Source organism: Falco peregrinus, chromosome 4 (assembly GCF_023634155.1).
Source record: "Falco peregrinus isolate bFalPer1 chromosome 4, bFalPer1.pri, whole genome shotgun sequence".
In the NCBI taxonomy this organism is placed as follows: Eukaryota; Metazoa; Chordata; class Aves; order Falconiformes; family Falconidae; genus Falco; species Falco peregrinus.
Window position 1 is genome coordinate 39693217 of NC_073724.1, and position 24699 is coordinate 39717915.

General features: G+C 38.5%; 1 protein-coding gene across 2 annotated transcripts in view; it reads left to right on the forward strand.

The window, feature by feature from the left end:
* USP9X (ubiquitin specific peptidase 9 X-linked) overlaps positions 1-24699 on the forward strand; it is a 106324-nt gene that overhangs the window by 21196 nt on the left and 60429 nt on the right. For both annotated transcript variants that reach the window (XM_055802311.1, XM_055802312.1), the window contains exons 2-11: positions 5520-5773; positions 7277-7422; positions 7735-7814; positions 14660-14772; positions 15546-15764; positions 16872-16987; positions 17226-17477; positions 17555-17693; positions 19327-19479; positions 23405-23509. In XM_055802311.1, the coding sequence (XP_055658286.1) occupies positions 5678-5773; positions 7277-7422; positions 7735-7814; positions 14660-14772; positions 15546-15764; positions 16872-16987; positions 17226-17477; positions 17555-17693; positions 19327-19479; positions 23405-23509 (1419 nt within the window). In that variant the 5' untranslated portion in view covers positions 5520-5677. The remainder of the gene's footprint in view (positions 1-5519; positions 5774-7276; positions 7423-7734; positions 7815-14659; positions 14773-15545; positions 15765-16871; positions 16988-17225; positions 17478-17554; positions 17694-19326; positions 19480-23404; positions 23510-24699) is intronic.

Genomic DNA, 24699 nt, shown 5'->3' on the forward strand with positions numbered 1-24699 from the left:
CTCAGAATCCTATATGAAACAAATTTGTGATATCTTTCAACCTACAATTTGTATTGCTGTGGTTAAGCTTTTTTGCAGTAGAGCACTTATGATGAAAAACTACATCTTCTGTGAGGTCCCATTAAGATAGGAACATCATTCAATGTAGAAAAAATACTTTATTTTTTCTTAGTATAGTTGTATGGTTTTTAGAATGCTCTGTTGTTACATGTTGAGTAGACTAGTATCCTGACATACATTGTTGCCATACCAGAAGGTAGATTTTTGTGGCATATAGCCTCACTTGTAGATAACCAGAAAACTTAAATAAAGGAAAAATAGGTCTGTGTTGCTAGATAGGGTTTAGATAATGCATATGAATAATGAATTGTCTTTTGAGGTCTGCTACTGTCATCTGGCACTTCTAATTTGCTTTTTTCCTGAGACTCTAAGTAGCTAATTTAGGAGAAAAGGCTGTATATATTGGGGTATTTTAGTTACTTTTGAGATGACCGAGAAACTCAGATGAAAGCTGTTCTAGAGTTCAACTCTATTAAAAATTATATATGTTCCTGGATGCAGGCCGTTTAAATTGTTGCTGTTGCGCTGCCTTTTTATACTCAAAACCAAGGTGTCACAGCATCAGTTCACATTTGTTTATAAATGAATTAATTATAAATAGGTGTAAAGGCTGTTCTTGAGCTACGCCAAAACTGTGTCTTGGTGAGTTTTAACTCTAAAAAAATTAGAAATTGAATAGTCTGAATTAAAGAAGTGATGATGAATTTGAAAATTCATGGTTAGTCAGTTATACAGAGATTAAAGCAGTAGTGTGTTCTTTATGGGCATGCAGTTTGTTTTCTCTGAAACAAATGGTTACAGCAGTGGCTGAAAACAGGACTGGTAAACTACTCCCTTCTAGTACCGTGTAAAATGCATCAATTGGATGATGATTTGTGCTTACAAAAACATGCTTGTATACTCTGTAATTAAAAGGAAAACACCTGAACAAGGGTATTCTTGCTATTTAGAATATGCAGATACTACAAGAAGCAATCAAACTGTTTGAGATGGACTGTTTTTAGTTAGCTGCAACGTAACTGTAAATTACTACTTTTTTTTGTATCTCTGAGGATGTCACACAAATTAGTGGAGAAGTGCTGAACTCACTCTAGAAGTTGGCCTTGTCTTGTTCATCCAGCTTGGCCATGTGCATGTCTCTGGAGTCCCTGAAATAGACTTTTCTGGGAATGTAATTTAAGTAATGTACATTGAGTATCGTGATTAGGTTCTTAAGTGAGCAGCCATAAAATAAGAGGAAGAAAAAGATATGTTAAGTCTTTTATGGAAGTGTTCTGAATTTGCTAGTGTCTACTAAGTTCTGTAGATTTTTGTTACACAGATTTTGTTCTACTCTGTGAGTTTACAAGTTTTTGAATGTTGATTATTTCAGTAGCAGTTTTCTTGTATCTCCTAGTTAAATTATGTCACTTGCCTTAAGAAGAAACCGATTTACAAAAATGCTTTGCCCAGACCCTTGAACTAAGCACAGAGGCAAAATTTGAGTGTAAATCTGCACTAGTGTAAGTCAGTCTCACAGGAGAGCTGCAGTTTTGTCTTGGCCTCCCTGGTTGGCGTTAGGACGAGTGTTCTCTGGCCTTGCAGTATACCAGGTAGTTTTAAGAACTGAAAAATAATCAGTCTTTGTAAGTTTGGGTGTGTTTTTGTTGTTGTTTCTTTTAGTACTCTGAACTGGCTCATTTCATGATAGTTCAGCCAAAAGCATTACAATAAGAAAAGTATGAGATTAGAATCATAGAATCATTTAGGTTGGAAAAGTCCTTTGAAATCATCAAGTCCAGCTGTTAACCCAAAACTGCCAAGTCCACCACTAAACCACATCTACGTGGTTTTCTTAAACACTTCCAGGGATTGTGATTCCACCACATCCCTGGGCAGCCTGTTCTACTGCTTGACCACCCTTTCAGTGAAGAAATTTTTCCTAATATCCAATCTAAACCTCCCCTGGCGAAACTTGAGGCAGTTTCCTCTTGTCCTATTGCTTGTTATCTGGGAGAAGAGACTGACACCCACCTGTCTAAAACCTCCTTTCAGGTAGTTGTAGAGAGTGAGAAGGTCGTCCCCCCCCAGGTTTTCTCTCCAGGCAAAACCACCCCAGTTCCCACAGCCGCTCTTCATAAGACTTGTGCTTTAGACCTTTCACCAGCTTTGTTGCCCTTCAGTTTGCTTCAGCACCTCAATGTCTGTCTTGCAGTGGAGGAGTCCAAAACTAAAGGCAGTATTTGAGGTGTAGCCTCATCGGTGCTGAGTGCAGGGGGACCATCACTCCCCTAGTCCTGCTGGCCACACTGTTTCTGATACAAGCCAGGATGCTATTGACCATCTTGGCCACCGGGGCACACTGCCAGCTCATACTGAGGTGGCTGTTGACCAACACCCTAAGTCCTTATCCACCAGGCAGTTTTCCAGCCACTCTTCCCCGGGCTTGTAGCATTGTGTGGGGTTGTTGCGACCCAAGTGCAGACCTGGCACTTCTCCTTGTTGAACCACATAAATTTGCCTCAGCACATTGGTCCATCCTGTCCACATCCCTCTGCAGAGCCTTCCTACCCTAATGCAGATCAGCATGCTCCCCCAGCTTGGTGTCATCTGCAAACTTACTGAGGGTGCACTCAATCCCCTTGTCCAGACCATTGAAAAGACATTAAACAGGATTGGCCTCAGTACTGAGCCCTAGGGAGCACCACTTGTTACTGGCTGCCAGCTGGATGTAACTCCATTTACTATCACTCTTTGGGTTTGGCCATTGAGGCTGCTTTTTATCCAATATAGAGTACACCTGTCCAAGCCATGAGTAGCCAGTTTCTCCAGGAGAATGCTTTGGGAGACTGTCAAAGGCTTTACTAAGGTCCAGGATGACAACAGCTACAGCCTTTCCCATGTCCACTCAGCAGGTCAGCTTGTAGAAGGAGATCAGATTAGTCAGGCCAAGTTATGTGTCATAAACCTGTGTTCTCTGGGCCTGATCCCCTGATTGTTCTGTATGTGCTGTGTGATGGCACTCAGGATGACCTGCTCCATAACCTTCCACAGCATCAAGGTCAGGCTGACAGGCCTGTAGTTTCCTGGGTGGTCCTTCCTGCCCTTCTTGTAGATGGGTGTCACACTGGCTAACCTCCAATCAACTGGGACCTCCCCAGTTAGCCAGGACTGCTGATAAATGATGGAGAGTGGTTTGGCAAGCTTTTCCGTGGGCTCCCTCAGTACCCTTGAGTGGATCCCATCCGGCCCCATAGACTTGTATGTGTCTAAGTGGAGCAACAGGTCACTAAACCATTTCCTCCTGGACTATGGGGATTTCATTCTGCTTCTAGTCCCAGTCTTCCGGTTTAGAGGGCTGATTACCCTGAGGGTATCTGGTCTTGCTATTAAAGACTGAAGCAAAGAAGGCATTAAGTACCTAAGCCTTTTTCTCATCCTTTGTGGCAGTGTCCCCCCCGTGCCCTGCCCACGTCCAATACAGGATGGTATTATCCTTGGCTTTGTTTTGTTTCTAATGTGTTTGTTGCAGTTTGTGTTTGATGATTGAAGCAGCTTGTGTTTGATGTAAGCTATTGTAGAACCACAGCTGCCAGTGGTCACTTCTTTCTGCAGGTTAAGCTAACCTAGATGAGGATTGCTGCTGAAAGGAGCTGTTTCACCCTTTTCCTGCTTCTTTGCTCTCTCAGTCCTTCTAGCACAAGTTTTTGTGTGTGGCCATATTGTGAATCAGACCTGTTAAGGAAGAATGAGAGTGGTTAGGGAAGGTTCATTGTGGTGGTAGTTAGTTTAGGGCTGTTGAAAAGTACAGTGTTAGTTGGCAGAATCTTGATTTATTTAGTTTATGCAAGTACCTAGACCTCTCAGTCAGGTAGTGCAGGGGAACTGACTGCATTGAACTGCAGTAGACTGCAGTGTGTGTATGTATGTGTGTAGATACGTGTGTGTGTGTGTGTGTGTGTATATATGTGTATGGCAAGAGACTTAGTCTTGCTAATACTTTCTGCCTGGTGATCTTTCTAAACATCAATAGAAAACAACTAAATACTCAGGAGGGCATTTAAAAAAGAGCACCAATCAAAATGAGTTAATTTAAAAAAACTGATTTAAAAAATCAGTTTTTTCGTAAAGAAAATTTGGGTTGGTAATGACTTTGTTCTAAACTTAGCAGGCTTACTAAACCCTATGAATATGAATTTGAAGGGTGGGCATGGATGACATTTGGCTGTATTCAAAGAATACAGTTTTGTTCAAAAGTGAACGTTATTTTATTGACAATATTAAGAGATCTCTACCTGTGGTGGTGGTGTTAATATTGGAGACGGGGCAGGAGAGGAATAGTGTATGCAGTCCAGATTTTTATTGTATGTGTAATGGCTTGCAAATTTGCACAATTTAGGAAAGGATTTTGAAGTGCCTTGGAGAAAGATAGCAGCACTGAAAATTAATTTAAGACGAGATGTCATAATAAAACACAAATATGCATAGTGTTACAGCAGAAATTTCACACTAACTTGACGCTTTTGCTGATTGCAGTGCTAAGCTCCTGATTCAAATGAATCTTGCTGAAAGCTCATACAATTCTTTTTACCACCCTAATTGGCTTTTGAAATTTGAGTACTGTTGTTGGTTTATGTGACACTTGGAAGTCTGAGTTGCTCTGGAAAATTACCTTTCATCTTCCCATGGTTATATGTTACCCTGTGGTATAGAGTGGAATTGCTGTTAGAACTTAATGCAACTTTTTATTTAACACAGTGAAGCTAAAACACATAGGGATTATTGAATTGTTGGTATATCATGATTACATGATCAACAAATCTGATGTCAAAATGTTCTTCATAGAATCCTCTAAAATACTTGGTGAGGATGTGGTGGGCTTTGTAGTAGGCTCGAAAGGCCAGTGAACCTAGGCTTTCATAGGCACCTGCTGGAAGAGGGGAATATAGGTCAAATGCCGTGGGTAAAACCTGATGTACTTATAGAAGAGGTTTGCCTGCAGGGTTGCTGTTAGTCTTAGCTGAGGTAGAATTGGTCTTTTAACTCCCTCTGAGGCGTCTGTAGTTAGACAGTATCAGGAGAAGAGTATTGGAAAAGATGACAGATTTGGCTGTTTATGCCCATAACCAAGGTCCATGTAGAAATGACCTGATCAGCACCCTGGATTTAGATTGAAAGTCTACTGTAGCAATTCAGGCACCGCAAAGTCGCAGTAAACAGCTGCATTTTGGATGTGTGTCAGTTTCTTAGTGGTATAGAGGTAATTATCAGTGTTTTTGCATAGAATATTAAAATCGTGTTAAATATTTCAGATATAACCTGCTTCTGATGTCAGTTGTACTCAAGAAATCTAAGTTTAAAATAAAAGATTCTTTATAGCAGTGTATTTTTTTGTAGTGTTCTTTTCCAGATATGGGTTCTTTTGATGTGCGTGTGTCAGTGTAGCATATTGTCTTTTGTCTTTTTTCTCCCCCCCCCAGGTTATGCAATGGTCTCTGCAAGATGGCATGTTCTTGAGTTGGAGCTTTTTAAGGGAAGCATATGCTGGTACTTCAACTTTACTAAGTGGACTATAATTTCTTCTCTCACAACAACTACATAAGCAGACAAAATTGCAAAGATCTGCCCTGTGTCGAGTATGACAGCCACGACTCGTGGCTCTCCAGTAGGAGGGAATGATAGCCAGGGCCAGGCTCCTGATGGACAGTCCCAGCCTCCCCTCCAGCAGAATCAGGTATGATATTAACACTCAAGTTGCTTAAAAATAAAGGGGTTAGTTCTTTAGAAATAGTGCTTCTGAATTGAGTTTGTATATTCCTAGAGATGTCTACTTGGCTTTTGTGTGTGTGTCTGCAAGTACAAAAAGATTTTGAGGGATGAAGGCAGTGATGTTGACAAAGAAGGTAACATTAGGGAGCATTGCATTGCAAGAGAGGATCCCTTTTTAGGCAGTGTCAAGCATACGTATTTTGGATAAGAAGCCTTCTTGGAGTAATACCTGAAGCTTCCTTACAACCGCATTGTAGAGTTACCTGCCACAGATTGGTGAAACTACTCTCTGTGGGTTTGGTTTATGCTCAGTTCTGCAAAAGCACTTTTTGGATAAAGTTACGTGCCAGTATCAGTTCTTAAAGGCCAGCTTCATCTAGGTCTCGGTTCATTGTACTAGACTTCCAGAACAACTTAGCATGTTTCTCTTGAACAGGTTATCCTGCTTTCAAAAGACAAGCAAAAACATCATAATGTGATGATTATTTGTTGGGGGGGGGGGGGGGGGGGACCAGAAAAGATGCTTTTAAACAGTGCAGCCAAACCCATTTAAAAGAAAAGCCACAATTTGCCATTGAATTCAGTATGAGGCTGTTGTTTGTTTAATACCGTAAGGTTTAATGGTTTTACTTCCTGAGAATGAATTATTCTTTGGAACATATGTGGTGGGTTAACCCTGGATGCTAGGTAGGTCTCCACCCCCTTGCTCGCTAGTATTCAGCCACAAAGCACTGATGTATTACCAATACCTGTTTGGCCACAAATCCAAAACTCAGCAACATACGTGGTGCTGTGAAGAAAATTAACTCCATGCCAACCAGACGTGGTACAACATGTGAGTAATGTTCTTGAAGTTTTGGTCCTCCCTTGTCCTCCTAAACCTTGCTGTTCTGATTTGAGTCTTCATTACTGTCAGTTCATACTATTTCTATATACAAATAAATGTGCATCTACAAAACACATTGTATTTTGCATGATCCACCAAAATGGGCTCAACTAAGAATGTTCTTGGAGATTCGTTAGTAGCCAGCTGTAGTACTGTTACTCATTTTTAGCAAACGTTTTCAGAAAATGTTTTTTGTGATCATTTTTTGTCCGTGCTGTTGCTGAAGTTTTCTCCTTCTAAAATAATCATCTTTTGTGCAGAAGATTTGTAAAAACTGAATATTTTTATGGTCTTTATTTTCATATTCTAGATACGTGGTCTGCTGAAAATAAAAGTATGTTACAAAGAAAACCACTTCCCTCACTGGGAAAGTAGCTTAATTTTTAAACTGTTGAGATAGAAAGTGTATAGCACATTTTTGCTCAATTTTCTTATTAAAAAATCTGAAATCAAATCATTTTGTTATATTTTATGATGACGGGTACTTAAAGTGATTTTTGAAACTTACTATGAGGGAGAATGCCAAAATAAGTGGCATGCAAGTACAGGCAATATTTAAAGTACTTTCCATACCAATTTTAGACTTCTTCACCTGATTCTTCCAATGAGAACTCCCCAGCTACCCCGCCTGATGAGCAGGGCCAAGGAGATGCTCCACCCCAGCTTGAAGATGAGGAGCCTGCGTTTCCACATACAGACCTGGCAAAGTTGGATGACATGATCAACAGGTATTTTCAGTTTTTTCAGAGGGTATAGATTTATTTGTGCAAATATCTTGATAGTGGAATCGGGATTCTTGCATCTTTGTTTCACTGTTTTCTGTAATACTTTCTGGGTTAGAGTTGCAAAGAGAAAGAGGTTCAGATTAGAGGGTTGTGGGGTTTTGCGTGGGTTTTTTGTTTTGTTTTTAAATGGAATGCTCATCAGGGCCTTTAAAAATGCATATTCCTACCCTTTATGAAGGGGCAATTATTCTTGATTCTTTTTAAGAAGCACAACTGAAATACAGGTGGGGGGGGATGTTTTGTTTTTGCATATAGGCCTCGATGGGTTGTTCCTGTATTGCCGAAGGGGGAATTAGAAGTTCTTCTAGAAGCTGCTATCGACCTAAGTAAAAAAGGTAAGCTGAAAAGGTAATTAATGATTATTGGGCCAGTGTGTAAAATCTTTTCCTGTTTTTTTGAACCCCTTGTGGAGGCTGAAAAGTTCTTAATCATTTTTGTTTAAATGTTGGTCCTGAAGACTGTGTCAGAGCAGTATGCAGAACCTTCATAGATCAGAATTTTAGAAAGCCATCAGTGTAGTTGGAGATTAGGTGCCTTAGCATGAGTAGGGAAGTTCAGTAAGCTCACAGCAATAAAAATCTTGTCACTCCTGTCTTGCATGTTTTCTGTATCACTTTGGTATCAGACCTACTGGGCTTGGTCTTTGTAACAGATACTAAAATTCAGTTCTATGTTTTTAAAAATAAGTTACTAATCTAGCTTTCCAAATGTCTTGCCATAATTTTTTGTTCAAATTTAGCACATGCACACTTGTTGAGAATATTGGAGAAAAGTTAGAATTTTGAAGAGACTTAGACTTACAATTCTGACATATTGCTTGCTGTGTCTGTCTTGCTTGGAAGTAGCAGGGTTCTGTATCAGGACTGTGTTGTATGCCTTTGCTAAATTGTACTAGTCAGATTGACAAGTTTGTTGTGTTCTGGGAAGTTCTGTTCTCCTGGAAAGTCGCTTTGGTTTCCTGTTCTGGTCAGTATTTGTTGCCCCAGTGTTTGAGTAGTACCAGAAGTTTAGATCAAAATTTTTTTCTGGAATTTCTATGCTTACCAGCTAGTTGTGTTTTAAATACAGTGACCTGTTCCTTGATTTTGCATAGCTGGACCAGGGCAACTTAAATTCCCTGTTAATAAAGGCCATTCTTAGGCAGTTGTAAGAATAAAAAGCTAGTTGTGGTCGTGATATTCTGGGTTATCTTGATAGTTTTCTGTAAGTCTTTTTTGCTTGGAGCACTCTCTGGAGAAACACAAGTTAAGGTGCACCCTTGTGATCCAGAATAGGGTAATGATGTGTTGTTACCAACACTGACCTATCAGCCATAGTTGCAATTCGAATTGGCTGCTTTGCATGTAGCTAGGTCTGGCAGGAATCCTAAGGTGAGTAGGATTTTCAAGTGATTGCATCTGTTCAGGAGCAAAACACATGCCAACTTACAGAAAGAAAATGCAGCCATCTGTCTGTCTGGGCTATTGGAATAGTGCAGTAAAAAAGAAATTCTCTGCTTGTGATTTGTGAGACAGGACATGTATGTACTGCCAGCTGTTAAGTAATTTTTTGGAGAAAAAAAACCCCAAACCCCAAACAACCCAAAAAGCTGTCACCTCAATGAAGTAATAAGAGCAGAACGAGATTTTTTTTGGCTGCTCTTAACATCAGTGTACTTCTCCAAAGCTTCAGACTTAGTTGAAAGTTCCCAGACACAGTCTTCTCTTTTTTTTCCTCTTGAAATTGTGAAAACCAGTGGAAATGTATTTGTATGCTTTATGCACTTCAATTTTTATTAAGTTCTTAAAGGCCATTTTCAGAATTGAACGTCGTGTTGCTATTTAATTACTCTTCCCCTTGCCCTCTAGATGAATTCCTAGGTGTGCATATGCAAGGATTATTGGCTAAGGAGAAAACAAGGAAAGCTGATAAAGTAGTTGTTTAACTACTTTTAATGTTATCTTTACCATTAATCCTAGATGATTTTCTTTCCTTGCTACTTGTAGTTAGACGATTACTAAGATGGTTCTTTTTTAAATAACTTTCAGTGCTCAAAGAATACGATAGGGTGCTCACTTGGTGTAACTGACACTGGTTTGGTAGCTCAAGACTTGGCAGACACTGTTGAAGAGTTGTGTATATATAGAGAAGTAATATAAATGGTTCTGTTGTGTATCTTTCTTTAACAGGTTAAAAATGTGTTCCATTATCTCAGTAACAGCTAAGGCTGGACGATTTTCAACCTGTCTATGGGCATTTTTCTTAATCTTAGGAGTTGGTTCAAAAGAGAACAACTGAAAGGAGAAATAGAAAAATAACCAGCTGTTGAATTACATAAAATTTATATTGCACTGTATAAATAATTTAGATTGTGAAGCAACCTAAAAAGAACCCACTAAATTTTTTTTTACCAAGCACCATTTTCTAGTGGTTGGGATTCTTAAGTAGCTTTAATTCCTTGCATTGACAGTGGTCATTGGCATTCTGGAGTGAATCTGTACTAACTGCTGTTTGTGCTGTTTGTGTCTATAAAATCAGAGTGGTTTACATCCTCTTTAAATCTTTTCAGGAATTGAAATTGAATGGGACATAATTGAACAGAATTGAAAGTACTCATAAGAATTAAATGTCATCATTACCACCTTCAAGTGCAAGGAGCAAATTTGACAGAGTAGTATGAATCCTGTCTAGACTGTGATTTGCATTAGTCCTGGCAGATGCATTTATTTATGGGAGATAATCTTTTTATGTGTAGGCATCAATGTATTAGTCTTCATTAAGCAAGCCGTGAGACTATCATTTGATAGTCTGGAGTTACTTGCTAATGAAAGAAAACCTATTTGGAAAGTAGTGTTTAATAGCAAGACTGATGTTCATCTTCACAATAATTATGGAATATTTATAAAGTGTTTTGAGTAATGAGATTTGCTCCAGAAATAAATGTCAGTGAGTTGGATGCTATAAATTTAAAAGTAAAAAAAATTGTTTATTTTAAGGTTTTGGTTTTTTATAGGCCAGAATATTCTCCACTCATTCTCTCAAAATCCTCTCAACAACTCTGCACTGTTCTGTCTTTATTGTGGATTTTATTGCTTCTAATGTTTATGTTCCATTTTTAACATGCTGCCAAAGCTTCCCAATGTGACACATGTAAGGAAGGCAACTTTTACAATTTTTTGCTTATTTAAAGTGAAATGAGATTTCACTGAACAACTTAAACTTTCAACCTTGATCTCAAATCTTTAGTTTTGATGAATTACAAAGGCTTACACAATGGGAAAGAGAGGCAGGCCCTAGAGCCTCGAAAAAAAACCCACAAAAATTTGTGTGTGCAAGCACATGTGCATCCAAAAGCTAGGCAGCCCAATAATGGAAGTTGTTTCCAACATCTTCTTAAGACCATCTCTCTCTGGATGATCCATCTGCATTTCTGTGGGACCACTCTTGAGTTCCTTTCTGAAGCTGTATCTTATGCAGTTCCTTGAAATGGTTATTTTTGCCATCTGTCTAAAGCGAAAACAGCAGATTCGTGTCCTCATGTTCCAAACTTTCTTAGCCAGATATTTGGACTAGAACCAATTCAGTGAAGTGAACTACAGCAGGATCAGTGTAGTGTCTTGGTATAGAACAGGGGTCCTCAGACTTTTTAAAGAGGGGGCCGGTGTGCGGATGCAGTGGCAGGCAGTCATCTGCGGCTGCTTGGTTCCCTGCCCCAACCCCCGGCTGGGGGGGGGGGGGCGGGGGGTGTCTGTAAATACCGGGGGCCGGATTGAGGACTCTGGGGGGCTGTATCCAGCCCCTGGGCCATAGTTTGAGGACCCCGGGTATAGAAGGACTACTGATGATTAAGAGTTACTGAAAGTCTGCCAGAGTCTGAGTGCCATGTGTAACCATTGTGCCCATGGGCGAGTGTGGGTTTCCCCACAGCTTATTACCTGCAGATCACTCTCTGTTCTGCAGGGTTTGAGCCAGCCCTTGCCAAGACGCTGAAAGTTTTCTGTGCTGCAGTTCTTGAGCCTCCAGGTCTGGGGTGGCTTCACTGGCAGAGACCTACACTATGCCAGTGTGTGGAGGCAGCTCAGCTCTGTGCTCGCAGCTTCCAAGTTGTGCAATCCAAAGTCCTGCAGAAGAGGAGCTAGGCGATTTTTTTTTGCTTGGAGCCGTGGTGTTCCAGTCCTATGCTGTTGAATACCCCTTAGACGTATCAGAGTTTGTTCATATACAGTTGCATCTGGACTGACAAGTTCTGTGGACCCAGAGTGTTTCTGCTCTTGTAGCAGGATAAGCCATGCAGAGTGCATTAATCTGGCATGTTGAGTGCTTTGAAGCACAGGTGCAGAAATCAAATGGCCCTCTGTTCTTTCTCCAGTCCCTGATTTGCAACTGCCATATACTGTATGTTGCACATCACCTTTTCCTCTCATATTCACTTTTTTCTCACTGCATAATCAGTTTCTCCAACTTTTCTCTATAAATACTTAGCTCAGGGCCGCATGCACATCTCTTGTGTTCTTCCTTATTCTTCTCTGCCCTCAGAATTTGGACAACAGGGAGAAAGATGTCTGCTTGGGGTCTCAGCTGACAGTTCATGATACTGAATCTGATGCAGGCAGTAGATGTCAGATGTCTAGTAATTGCTGTTCTTCTTACTGTCTTTGGATTACTCTTGCTTCCTCTCCCAACTTGCTGTCTTCTAGGACTTCTGTACCTTGCTTCTATGATACTCTGGGCCTTGTAGTCATCTAGCCTTGGTTCCTTCCATAGGTACCATCTGTTGTTCTAGCAGTATACAACACTGTGGGAGAAGGTAGAAAGTGATTGTATATCCAGGAGTCACACAGTTATCTTCTAAGGTTCTGTCTTCCCTCTCTGTACTTCACTGAACTTGGAAAGAAAGGACAACAATGTATTTTGAAACATACTCTGTTTTGGTATTCCTGAACTTGGTTTGAAATGTCTTGCTGACTGGAGCTGGCCAACTAACTGTTGTGGGTAAGATGGTTCAATAAGTACTTGGACGTTTGAGAGATATTTCAATGCAATATACTGATACTCCAAGGAATGTTTAAATCACTTGAGCACCTGCTTTGAGTTTGTATTGAAGAAATAAATTTACTGTTAAATTTGGCTTCAGAAAGGAACTTTTGCCCTAGGTCAAGTTTTCCACGTTGGATGCCTTCCCTGTTGCCTGTTTTTTGTAGGGTGAAGTTGTCAGCTTTACCTCCTTGAGGAGTTAATGTCCTTCGTTTATTGCAAATGCCTAAGTTTTAGGCAGTATCCACCATCTCTCATATCTTGTCATGTTGTCATTGCTGTAGCTTCTGGCCTTTTGTTACCGGTCTTAGCATTTACTGTATAGTGTAGGGATGTCTGTTATCCAGATGGCAAACTACATAGGGAGATAATGTGGACTTATACTTGGTCACATAGTGTATATCATGTGCCTCGTAGTGATAAAAAGAGGGAACACTGGACTAGTTCAGAAGGAGTTGCTTGAGAGCTGTACCCACTATAAGAGTATAGGCTAGCAAGCCCTGTTACAGTAGCTCAGAAAACCTTTGTGGTATGTGCTAATGTAGGGCAGGTGTTCTGTGACCATTTTGAAAGGAACCTCTGTTGCACAGGTGTTTATGACTATGAGGAACTTTAATTTGATAGTCCAAATAAGTCCTTCCCAAACCAGTGGAAGTTCTTGTCAGGATGTCTCATTAAGGAGTTTGCAGGGGGGTGGGGGTAATAATTTTTGTGAATCTGGATGCTGTAGAATTGTTGAATGCTAAGATTCCCTGACTGAAAATTAAAGTTGTTCTGTAAAGAAATGGTGCAAGCGGGTCATGCTTTTCGTTGTATGTGCCCAATGGCTTACATTGTTTCCAGTGTGTACTGATACATATTCAATACATTTTTCTGTTGACTTTTAGCCCTGTTTAGATTTTTTTAGCTGAACTTTTGAAGGGGAGATACAGATTTCTTGAAATACTGGGTCACTCCAGCGCTTTAAAATAGCTAAAAGAAAAATATGGAGCACTGTTCTTTAAAATTAAACTTGATGTATGGTGGCTGCTAAGTTTTACAGTAGTGTTGGGTCCTGGCAGCAGGATTACAAGAAACTGTACTTCAAATGAAGGTGAGAGACAGAAGGATTTGTGTTTATTTTTGCAGGTTAATTGTGTCTGGGAAGCTGAGCAGCTCTCACAGTTTTTCCTCTTCACTCACTGAGTTTTACTGCTAGAAACTAAATACAAGTTTATATAAATGCGTATATACCAGAAGAATGGAAAATAAAGATTGTACTTGGTGGTTGTTTTTGCTGCTATATCTTCCAAGTGTTACAGGCGTGGGAAAAAAAACCAACCCACCCTATCACATGTTTTTAAAATAAATTATCTAAATATGCATTTTTCGAGGTGGCTTTAGTAGAACATTAATCCGTCAGGTTTTTGTCCATTGAAGGTTATGTAGGTTTGTCTTCATCCAAGGCTTCTTTTTAAAATAATTCTGAGACTTTAAACACCAAATCTTTGTCCACGTCAGGGTTAACCACAGCTGGCAGATAAGCACCAAGCAGCCACTCACTCACTCCTCTCCCCAGTGGAGTGGGGGAGAGAATCAGAATGGTAGAAGTGAGAAACTTGTGGGTGGAGGTGAAGACAGTTTAATAGGTAAAGCAGAAGTCACTCATGCAAGCAAAGCAAACAAGGAATTCATTCACCAGTTCCCTTTGGCAGCCAGGTGTTCAGCCATCCCCGGGAAAGCAGGGCTCCATTGCGCTCCATAACAGTTACTTGGGAAGACAAATGCTGTAACTCTGAATATCCCTGCCTTCCTCCTCCTTCCCACAGCTTTATATACTGAGCATAATGTCACATGGTATGGGATATCCCTTTGGTCAGCTGTCCGGTTGTGTCCCTCCTGGTGCTTTGTGCATGCAGAGTACTTGCCGGTGGGGTGGAAAAGCAGAGAAGGCCTTGACAGTGTGCACATGCTGCTCAGCATTAGCTAAAACATCCTTGTGTTATCAATACTGTTTTCAGCACAAATGCAAAACATAGCCCCATAGTGGGTACTGTGAAGAAAATTAATTCTACACTGGCCAAAACCAGCCCACCAAATCACTGCTTTCAACATTTAAAAGTCCATGTAACAACTAATGAAATTGCATGTCTAATAGTTTATTTTTTTCTTTTCTGTTTTAAAATAGGCCTTGATGTCAAAAGCGAAGCATGCCAGCGATTTTTTCGAGATGGGTTAACAATATCTTTCACAAAAATCCTTACAGATGAGGCAGTGAGTGGCTGGAAGTTTGAGATTCATGTGAGTTTTTAAAGTTGTGTTTCTGAAAAAAAGTAATTCAAATGAGGAAGGAGACTGCCTTTGTGACTGAGGAGACTGCAGAGACTGAATCTCACTTTTGAAATTCATCTCAATAGAGAACTGGGGGAACTCTTGTATGCATGGCTAGGGGGTGGAGGGCAATTGTCCTTCTATGATTGTTGTATCTTACTGCTTCTGGTGTTTTTGGAAGGAGATAAAACATGAAAGATGGTATGGGGGGGGGAACGGAACTTTGTATGTTCAGAAGTGTAGCTCTTGTTAGGCAGGCTGTCTTTGGCCAGATGCCTAGAGACCCGCTTATTTTTATGTGCATGCTAGGACATGAAAACTTGCTTTTTTTAGTAAAAGCTTTTAGCAGCTTGCTGATTTCTGAATGTTTGCAGCAACTGCTTGGATTTAAAAACTACCTGTTGGGCAGCTAGTCACAGGCCAAATGAGAAACTGTAAAGATCTTAAGCAAATTACAATCTGTGAGATAAATGGGAGAAAGAAGGAAAAGTTAATGGTTCAGTAGTGATTCATCAGTGTCTCAACCAAAAATATTTGTGTTATTTTCGTAAATTTAATTTTTAGCTGAAAACAGGTAGTTTAAAGTTTGTTTTAAACCCTTTCTTGGAGGAAGTACAACTTAAAATACAATATTGTAAAACTCTTACGCAACTCTGCATGCTAGGTACAATTGGTTCAGAGTTTATAGTTCATATTTATTGTTAAGTCACCTGCCATATTCTTGGCTGTTGTTTTCTTAATAGAGATGTATTATTAACAACACTCATCGACTAGTGGAACTCTGTGTGGCTAAGCTGTCCCAAGATTGGTTTCCCCTTCTTGAACTTCTTGCCATGGCCTTAAATCCTCACTGCAAATTCCATTTATACAATGGTACTCGTCCCTCAGAAACAGTTCCTGCAGGAGTCCAGCTCGCTGAAGATGAACTTCATGCCCGTCCTCCTGACCCACGATCACCAAAGGTACAAGAGTTTTCAGACCTGTATTCCTGATTTCATGCAGTGTTACCTAATAACACAGTAGCCATAAATAAGTGTTTTTAGAAGGGGGAAAAAAACCCCAACCCTTCATTCTCTGTACCACTAAGATGTTCTGCTGCTTTTGACTCTTAACTGGTAATGATGTAATGTACATTTCCCCTTCTCACTCTTTCAGTCTTTGGTTCACGGTCAAACTGTGTCATGTTCTATGGTAAGGTGGCACAACTATTGAAATGTCATTCCTACTGTGTTAATTGGCTTGCTTGTATTTGCCAGCTGAGGGATTTACCTTCTCACTCAAAATGATTTTGTAGGCAACATATTCTGAGGCGATGAGTATGTGCTAAAGTAGGAATTTTCTCTCCTTTTTTCTTATAGTTCCCAGTGATGGGAGAAATCTTTTTAATCGGATGTGGGATACTAGTGTCAGTATGGTTTTAGGTTTTGGGTATTTTGTTTGGTTTTTTTGTTTTATGTGTTCCGGTTCTTGGATCTGAATTTTTCGCGATTGTACTCCAAATGGCATTGGTACAATGTCAGGAGCTAACTAAACTATTTTTTTGTTGCTTTCTTCCTTTTTTTCTTTTTATAGGAACTGTTAGCTATTGATGTGTAAGAACCAAAGATAAAGAACTCAATGTCCTTGGCTTTCCTTGTGTTCATTGCTAACAGTGTTTAGAAGAATATTATTTTGCATTCTTACTGCTTTTATATGCAGCACTATCACATCCAGGACCAGAAAAAAAACCACCAAATTGTCATGCTGCTTGTAGTAACTAGGCAGCCAAAGTTGAACCTGAAGCATAGTCCTTTTTATTACTATGTACTTGATCAATTTCTTTGAATAGCTAATATATAGCATCTGTTCTTTGATGTGATAATTGGAATGATCTTGTTGCCTATTTTAAGCACTTCCTTAAAACTGAGTATTTTAACTATATAGGCAGGTTCACTGTCCATTCTGCTACCTTCTAACAGTTTATTTTGTAAGGACTTTTTGTAAGCAAATTTTGTTACTGACGGGTATGTGGAAGTATTTCTAGATGATAATTTGTAAATGTCAGAAAGTAACTATTTATTATATTGCAGGGTTGGTTAGTAGATCTTATCAACAAGTTTGGCACATTAAATGGATTTCAGATCTTGCATGATCGCTTCATGAGTGGATCAGCATTGAATGTTCAGATAATTGCAGCTCTCATCAAGTGAGTTTTTTTAGAAATAATAATCTACATATTTGGAAAAGTTGGACTAAGAGCGCGAAACTTAGTCTTTTCTTGAAACACTTGCTCTCAATCATGTCTCTTAACTAGTTGTGTTTACCTTCAACATTCCATGTGCTTGTAAATAGACTTGAATTGCCTTGCATGAATTGCTCCTGCTATCCTAATATTGCACAGCTACATATTATGGCATTTTGATCACTTTTTCCTTTATTTTTAGGCCATTTGGACAATGTTACGAATTTCTCACATTACATACAGTGAAGAAATATTTCCTTCCAATTATAGAAATGGTTCCACAATTTTTAGAAAATTTAACAGATGATGAACTGAAAAAAGAAGCAAAGAATGAAGCCAAAAATGATGCTCTGTCAATGATAATCAAATCTCTAAAGAACTTAGCTTCCAGAGTTCCAGGACAAGAAGAAACTGTAAAAAACTTAGAAATATTTAGGTTAAAAATGATACTTAGGTAAGATGCTACTCCTAATATGATATGCTACTGCAGACATTTTTTTTCACACATCTTACATTTATTTTCTCTTACAGGTTGTTACAAATTTCTTCTTTCAATGGTAAAATGAATGCACTAAATGAAGTTAACAAAGTAATATCCAGTGTGTCATATTATACTCATCGGCATGGTAATCCTGAAGAGGAAGAGTGGCTTACAGCTGAAAGGATGGCAGTAAGTTCTTCACTGCACCGAAATTCTTTGAATAAGTTGCTTCCTCCTTACTACTTTAACGGTAGGAGTAGCTGTATATTGTGGATCCTGCACATGCCACTAATTTTCATATCTGGTGTTGTAAACATTAGGTATCACATCATGGTAGTAAGTCATTTTAATAGTAGTCTTTCTGTGAAAAAATGCTGTATTTGTTTCAAAGCTGCTGTTGAGAATTATTTTCAGTGCTGCCAAAAATGTGCTTTAAAAAGGGATCCTTGAATAGTATGGGTTTTATATAATGTTTAAAAAACCCCAACAAGATGAAATAAAACAACGTAAACCCTAGATAAAACAGGTGTGATTCATTTGAAACTTCAGTGCCACTGTACCTAAAAATTGAATGTTCATTTAAATAAGGATATGGTCTGGGTTCTATGCTTCAGGTAGTTTTTTTCTCATCAGAGTTCTAAGTGAATACTCTGCTTTCCACTTTTCAGAAGCTGGATTCTTTGGTACAGAAAGTTCTGCATACCACTTTCTTATTTATATAATATTTACATATTTTTGAATACTGTTTCATGCTTGAGTGCATGTGTAGGGAACTGTTAAAATGAGCATTTATAAAGTTAAAATAAGGACAATTTTCTCTTCACTTTTGTGAAATTTAATTGTGTTAAGTGATTTTTGCACTGTTCTGCCTCATCTTTGTGACTGGCTACCTGTTGTGAGGTTTATAATCTGCAAAAGGACTGCTGACAAAAAAAGAACGGCTGCAGTTTGACTTTTTAAAGCAGTAGGAGGAAATAGGTCTGTCTTTTTACATACTCCCTATAGTTTGGCATCTCAGATCAGACCTCTGTTTTTAAATGAAAACTTCTAGATTTAAGTATTTCACGAGACTAGCTTGAATATTCTAAGTCTAATCAAGGACACTCTTGGAAGGTATGATGCTGTGTTATGTTTGTTTTCTTCTTCCGTGCTGAGAGCACACAGTGCTTTGTTTCAGTTGAAAAAAAAATTACATGATGCTAATCTGACTGTCAGTAACACCACTGTAAAATGCATCTTCCTAAATATGACTTGAATATTTGCCTCTAATTTGATTAGAAGTATGAAAAAAAAAAAACCCCGATAAGTAGCAATACCTCAGTAATCTAGCCTGCTTATTTTTCAGTCCTTGCTTATGCCCTTTTTATGTGATAGGCTGTAGGTCTACCGGTAAAACTTAGAAGTGTCTTAAAACAGTTTGGTTCTGATATTTAATGATTGTGAATTGGAAGAAAAAAATTTTCTTCCTTGAATAGAAGAGTTAACTGTTCTTCCCGTTGGCTTTTTATGTTTGAGTTGTTTGAACATTTTTATGCTTTGAGTTCATGACTTTAATATGCTTGAAAAAATACTTCCTCTTAAGATATCCCAGTGACTAGTATATTGGATTATTTAAAATGCTGGGTGTTTTTTTTTAAAGAATAAATTAAATTTAGAGATAAATGTCTTCCTCTTGTGCGGCATCTTTCTCACTTCACTCAATTAAAACATTATATATAAAGTTATTAGTCTGTAACAGAGTTGAAATTTTTCTTTTTGGCTTTAATATCAGTGACAGCACTTCCAGTAATTTGAGATGGCACTACTTTCTTTTTATATTAAGGAGTGGATCCAGCAGAATAATATTTTATCAATTGTATTGAGAGATAGTCTTCATCAACCTCAGTATGTAGAGAAGTTAGAGAAGATTCTCCGTTTTGTCATCAAAGAGAAAGCCCTCACTTTGCAGGATCTCGACAACATTTGGGCTGCACAGGTAAAGAATTCAACTGCTTGTCTGCTGCTGCACAGGAGGGATCTTGTTGTATGTTATGTATTGAGAAGACAACTTGTGGTTCTTTTGCTTGGTGTTAGACAAAACTAAAGAAAAATTTGAAATCAAATGGCGTTCTTTTTTGGGGTCCTGGATTTCAGAATTGCCTTCTCAGATGTCTTCAGCAGAAGTGGTCTGCTACACATGTATGCAGAGTCTAAAGGGACAACTTGGAACATGGTGTAAAGATTATCCTTTCTAAGTAGTAATGAACCCTCAACATTGAGCAAAGTCTAGATTATGAAGGCATACGATACATGATGACTTAATATTTTAAAATGCACTAAGAATTTGTATTGCTAGTCCCAGTTCACCAGGGTTGTATAAATTTTTCCTGGGCAGAGCACTGTTATTAATAGCGGTTATAATAGTTGTTGTTCTAGAAGTTGTTTAACAGCAGATTCTTCCCTTTGTAATGATTGTTTTTGAAAAATTACAAGTTTTGTGATACTGGCTTGTTTACTTAAATGATCAGTGAAGCTGGGCTTCCTAGCTCTGGGTTGCTGAAGAGACAAAATAATTGTTAATTATTGAATAGACAGAAAAGAAGAGGTTGTTTTAGGATAGAACCAAGCAGGAGTACATATATCCTTGTTCATAAGGAACAGGTAGTGAAACTCGTAATTGTGCAAGTAAGCCCTCAGGGCAGTCTTTCAAGTGTGGGAATGCTAAATGTTATTTCCAAGATAGAGGGCTGTACTGGTTTTGGCAGGGATAGAGTTAAATTTCTTCATAGTAAGTTCTGTGGGGCTATGTAAGTAGCACAGAAGATTTACCTGTTAAACTCTTTATCTTAACCTGTGAGTTTTCGCACTCCTACCCTTCTGATTCTCTCCTCCATTCCACTGTGGGGTGGAGAGAGAGAGCGAGCGAGCGCAAGCAGCTGTGTGGTGCTGAGTTGCTAGCTGGGGATGTATACTACAACAAGGGCAAATACAGGAATTGGGTAGTATTATATCTCTAGTTTATGTTTATGTTCTTATGAAACTCTTAACAGTTTGGCTTAAGTGGACTTATACAGGTGTCCCTATTTTTGGCCATGGTATTTTCAGGTTACATTTGAGACACTTGAGACTGCAGGTGATGTAGTGGATGGTTGACTTGAGATCTCTGGTGTTTCAACTAACTTCATAATCCCTGCACTTCAATTTCAGAATGATAGTAACTGCAGGCTGAAACTCAAGAAAGTCTTAATTTTCTCATGATCCTTAAGTCCTGTTTAGAAAATTAAACTATGTATCAGAGCAGTACACAGACTACTTGAATTAAGGTCTGTGATCGTACTGTTAGGTCTACAGACCACAAGCTGAAAACTTTCCAGACTGTAAGAAGTCTGTGGGGCAAAAAAGACTTTGAGAAGTTAGCTTGCTGGTGGTAGGCCTCTATTAGCTATATTAGAGCCTCACTTTTTATAAAAAAAAAATAAATAAAAAAAATAATCTGAAATTTGGAGAAAAGTCTTCCAAGCAATTATATGACTTGCCTGGAAATGGGACATACAGATCAGCTAGTTTAAGCCAAACTTTTTTTGGTCTTCTAGAAAAGTGTGAGCAAGTGGTGCAACCCTTAAAAGATAGGGATAGTCCACCCCAACAGCTGAAATAAAAAATTGAAAATTTTTTTTGGGAATAAATCTCCCATGCCCTCAAATACCCAGGTTACTCTGCTCGCTTCTTACACTTTCAATTAGGTAGCTGCGGTGTGAACTTGGTGTAGTTTTGCCCTGTTTGGTGAGGGGTGGGGTGGGGTGTGTGTGAGTGAAAGTTGAATTCAGTAAGTCTTATTCAGGTGCATGGTTTCACTGTGGCTTTGGCCATGGAAGTAAAATGGACTAAAAGGTAGGAATACCAAAATCTGCTAATACAGAATAATTTTTACCAACTTCACTGCTTCCTGTGTTCAGTAGCTTTTAGAAGTTCTTATTACATGACTACTTCTAAGAGCAGCTGGAGCATGAAATTCAGTAGCAAGGAGTTGATTTACTGTGTGGCTTTATATAACAGGCAGGCTATTTTAGCTCTGGCTCAGTGCAGCAACAGTGTGGTTTTGCTTTCAGGTTAGTGCCGTTGTTGCCTGGGTTTACAGGGTGAGCATGCACAAATTTACAGTTGACAGTGTAGAAGTCCCCTGAGAATCTCAGTATACAAATAGAATAAAATTAAGATTATGAAAAGTAGTATAGACAGCTGCTTTTGCCTTTAGAAGGCAACATAAGTTTTATTGATGTGTTTTTATGTCTTATAAAGCCAGCACTTACAATATCAAAGTATATTTGATTCAGGGAATAATGTTGCAAGTCTCTAAATGGAAGCATTAAGTTGCAGCTTGTTGAGTTCCAGGGAAAGATGCAGCTGGACAAGAAATCAAGTTGCAGAGGCTAGTGTTGGAGTCTCATTACTTATGTTCTGGAGCATTTAACTAGAATTTTACAGGCTCTTCCCTGTTTCTGCAGAGCGAGCTGACAGGTCACACACCAGGTTTCTTACCTCCTCCTACTGTCTTGTACAGCTTCCTCATGTCTCTTAAAAACCTCCAACAACAGGATAGTTATGTGCCTTATTCTTACTGTTCTTGCCCTGCTCCCCCAACCCCCACGCAGCTGTGCATACTGCTTTTATTTGTTGTATGCTAGATGCTCTTTTTGCCTTTGATGCTGCCAGGTTTTTTTCTGTCCAGAAAATGGTCTGGTAAGAGAAAAAAGTTAGTTGATGAGAATCAAGTGGAATAAGTGGTTTAGTAATTCTGTGTCATAATCTGACCCGTAACATGAAAATGAATGTTACTACTTAAATTCACTTTTTTTAAAAGAAAAATTTATGGCATGCTATAAAGAATTTACAGCACAGCATGTAACAGAGCTGTTAATCTCTTTTTTTGTTTTTAAGTGAACTACCAATGCAAGCTTTTAGAAGGAAATGAATTTCAAAAACTGCTCATGTATGCATTTTAATACTGTACAAGATTAATTACATCAGAGTTTGTTTTCTAGGTATTTGTTTAGCATTTTTTATTTTACAATTACAGGAAATTTTTCTACAGTAAATCGGCTATTGATTCACATAGTCCAGAATTGGTTTTGAATGCAGATTTAAAATATAGTATGCATTTTCCAGCCAGGGCATGTAGGAAGGAAACTTTCTTTTCATCCAGAGTTAAAATTGAGAGAGCTGTTTTTTCCTTAGTCGTCTTCCTTAAGTGTCAAAATTGTGATATAGACCAAACTCTCACTTAAAATCATGCCTAGTATATAAATCAACATCTTGCCATTAGTTGTTTGATTGTTAGACTTCATAAATTCATAAGCTGCTGGACTTTAAACTGTTGTCTGTCAACAAGTTGTTTTAATAGAAAGCTTTCATTGTCCATGGATCTACTAGCACGAAGGAAGTACTTCAGCCTGAGAAACTATGTGGAAATACTAAAAACTGTTTTACAGCTTAAAACACCTCAATGAATTTCATCGAAGAAGTGGATTTCAAGCCCTTTCTTTAAAAAAACCAAAAACCTACATTAACTTAAAATACTGATTTGTAAGTTAAAATACCCTTTTAGACTTTATCTGCTGTCCCAGCATGATTTGTTAAAAAAATAAATACTGTGACACTGCAGAGTTTATATGTTCTAAATAAATTCTTGTGTGCACACACACAGAGAGCACGCTTAAATACTTAGATGTAGTAGAAGGGAGATCTAAATACTGTGACTTCCCAGTGAAGTAAGTATTCAGTTTGCCATGTTGCTCCCTCAGCATCAGCTTTTCTTGCTGGCCACCTCAAACTGTCTTATAAAAATGATGTAGGATGTCTTGCTGCTTGACTTAATATGGATTACTACGAAAGTTGGTGGATTCTTTCTCTCTCCTTGACAGGCAGGAAAACATGAAGCCATTGTAAAAAATGTACATGATCTCCTTGCAAAATTAGCTTGGGATTTCTCTCCTGAACAGCTGGATCACCTGTTTGATTGTTTTAAGGTAACTATGCATGTTTTGACTATTCAGGAAATAGATTATGAAGTTGGGAAACAGACTTGTGACTCTTTCAGCATCTACTCTCCTTATTTTAGATACAGTTTACCTGTGTTAAGACTTCTTCCTGTGTAGCAGCAGTCTGTAATACTTAATATTAGAAATGCTAGAATGTGCTATTGTTTAAAGCATTCATTGTGAGATATTTTATTTACTTCCTGTCTAAAGCAAAGGCTAGTTACGTTGGTTTAATTGACAGTTCTGTTTTCTGATTTAAATGCTTCTCAGTAATCAGTGTCTGTTGAGGTCTGTAGTACTAAAGGGACATTTGGCAATCCTACAAATTCTGAATTTTTCTAATAAAATAAGTCATTTATCTTAAATACCTCTTTGCATTTGTTCCAATGTACCAACTGTTTGTGATTTAGCAAATAATGTTTTTTTTCCTAGCATTAGAAAAGTTTTCATCAAGTTTACTGGCCATTGCTACTTTTGATCTTTAAGTAGAGGACATCAAGGATCAAGGACTACTGTTCCCTGCTCCCCCAGCCTTCTCTTCATCATGTTGTAATTTCACTCTGGTTAACATAGATACAGAATGAAACAGTCTCAGGAAGATAAAGTTGAATGTTTATAAACATATCATGATATAACTGAAATCACAAACCAAATTTGTTTCTGAAAGTTTGTTATTCACTGGCTTTGAAGTGCGCTAACATTAACATTTGTAGCTTCCAGTAGTGGTGCTGTCTGACTTGTTTTACTGTTTCACTTTTAGGAGATGATCTGCTGTACTAGAAAATGCAAGCCAGCTTCGTAGACTCTGTTTTCTGTTTCTAGATAAATGTGTTATAGTCACATATTGTGTTACATGCAATTTGTGCTCTGATTAATGGTTGTCCTCTGGTTTGAATATGGGTCTAATGTTCTGTAATCCAGATAACTGAACTAAATGCTGAAAAATTCTGTGTGAACTGTCTCAAGCTGTGTCTGACTTTGAGAGGTGGATATGAAGTAATGTTATATTAGAAGTGTACTCAGAAAAAGGTTAACTTAATGCAGAGGACATTTGTTTCAGTTAGATTCAGAAGCACAAGTGATATTAAAATTTTATTCATTGAGTGATTATAAGCTATTTAAGAAGCCTTTTAAGTATAAGCACAGGAGTTTTAAGGAAGCATTTGCAAGAAACAGCT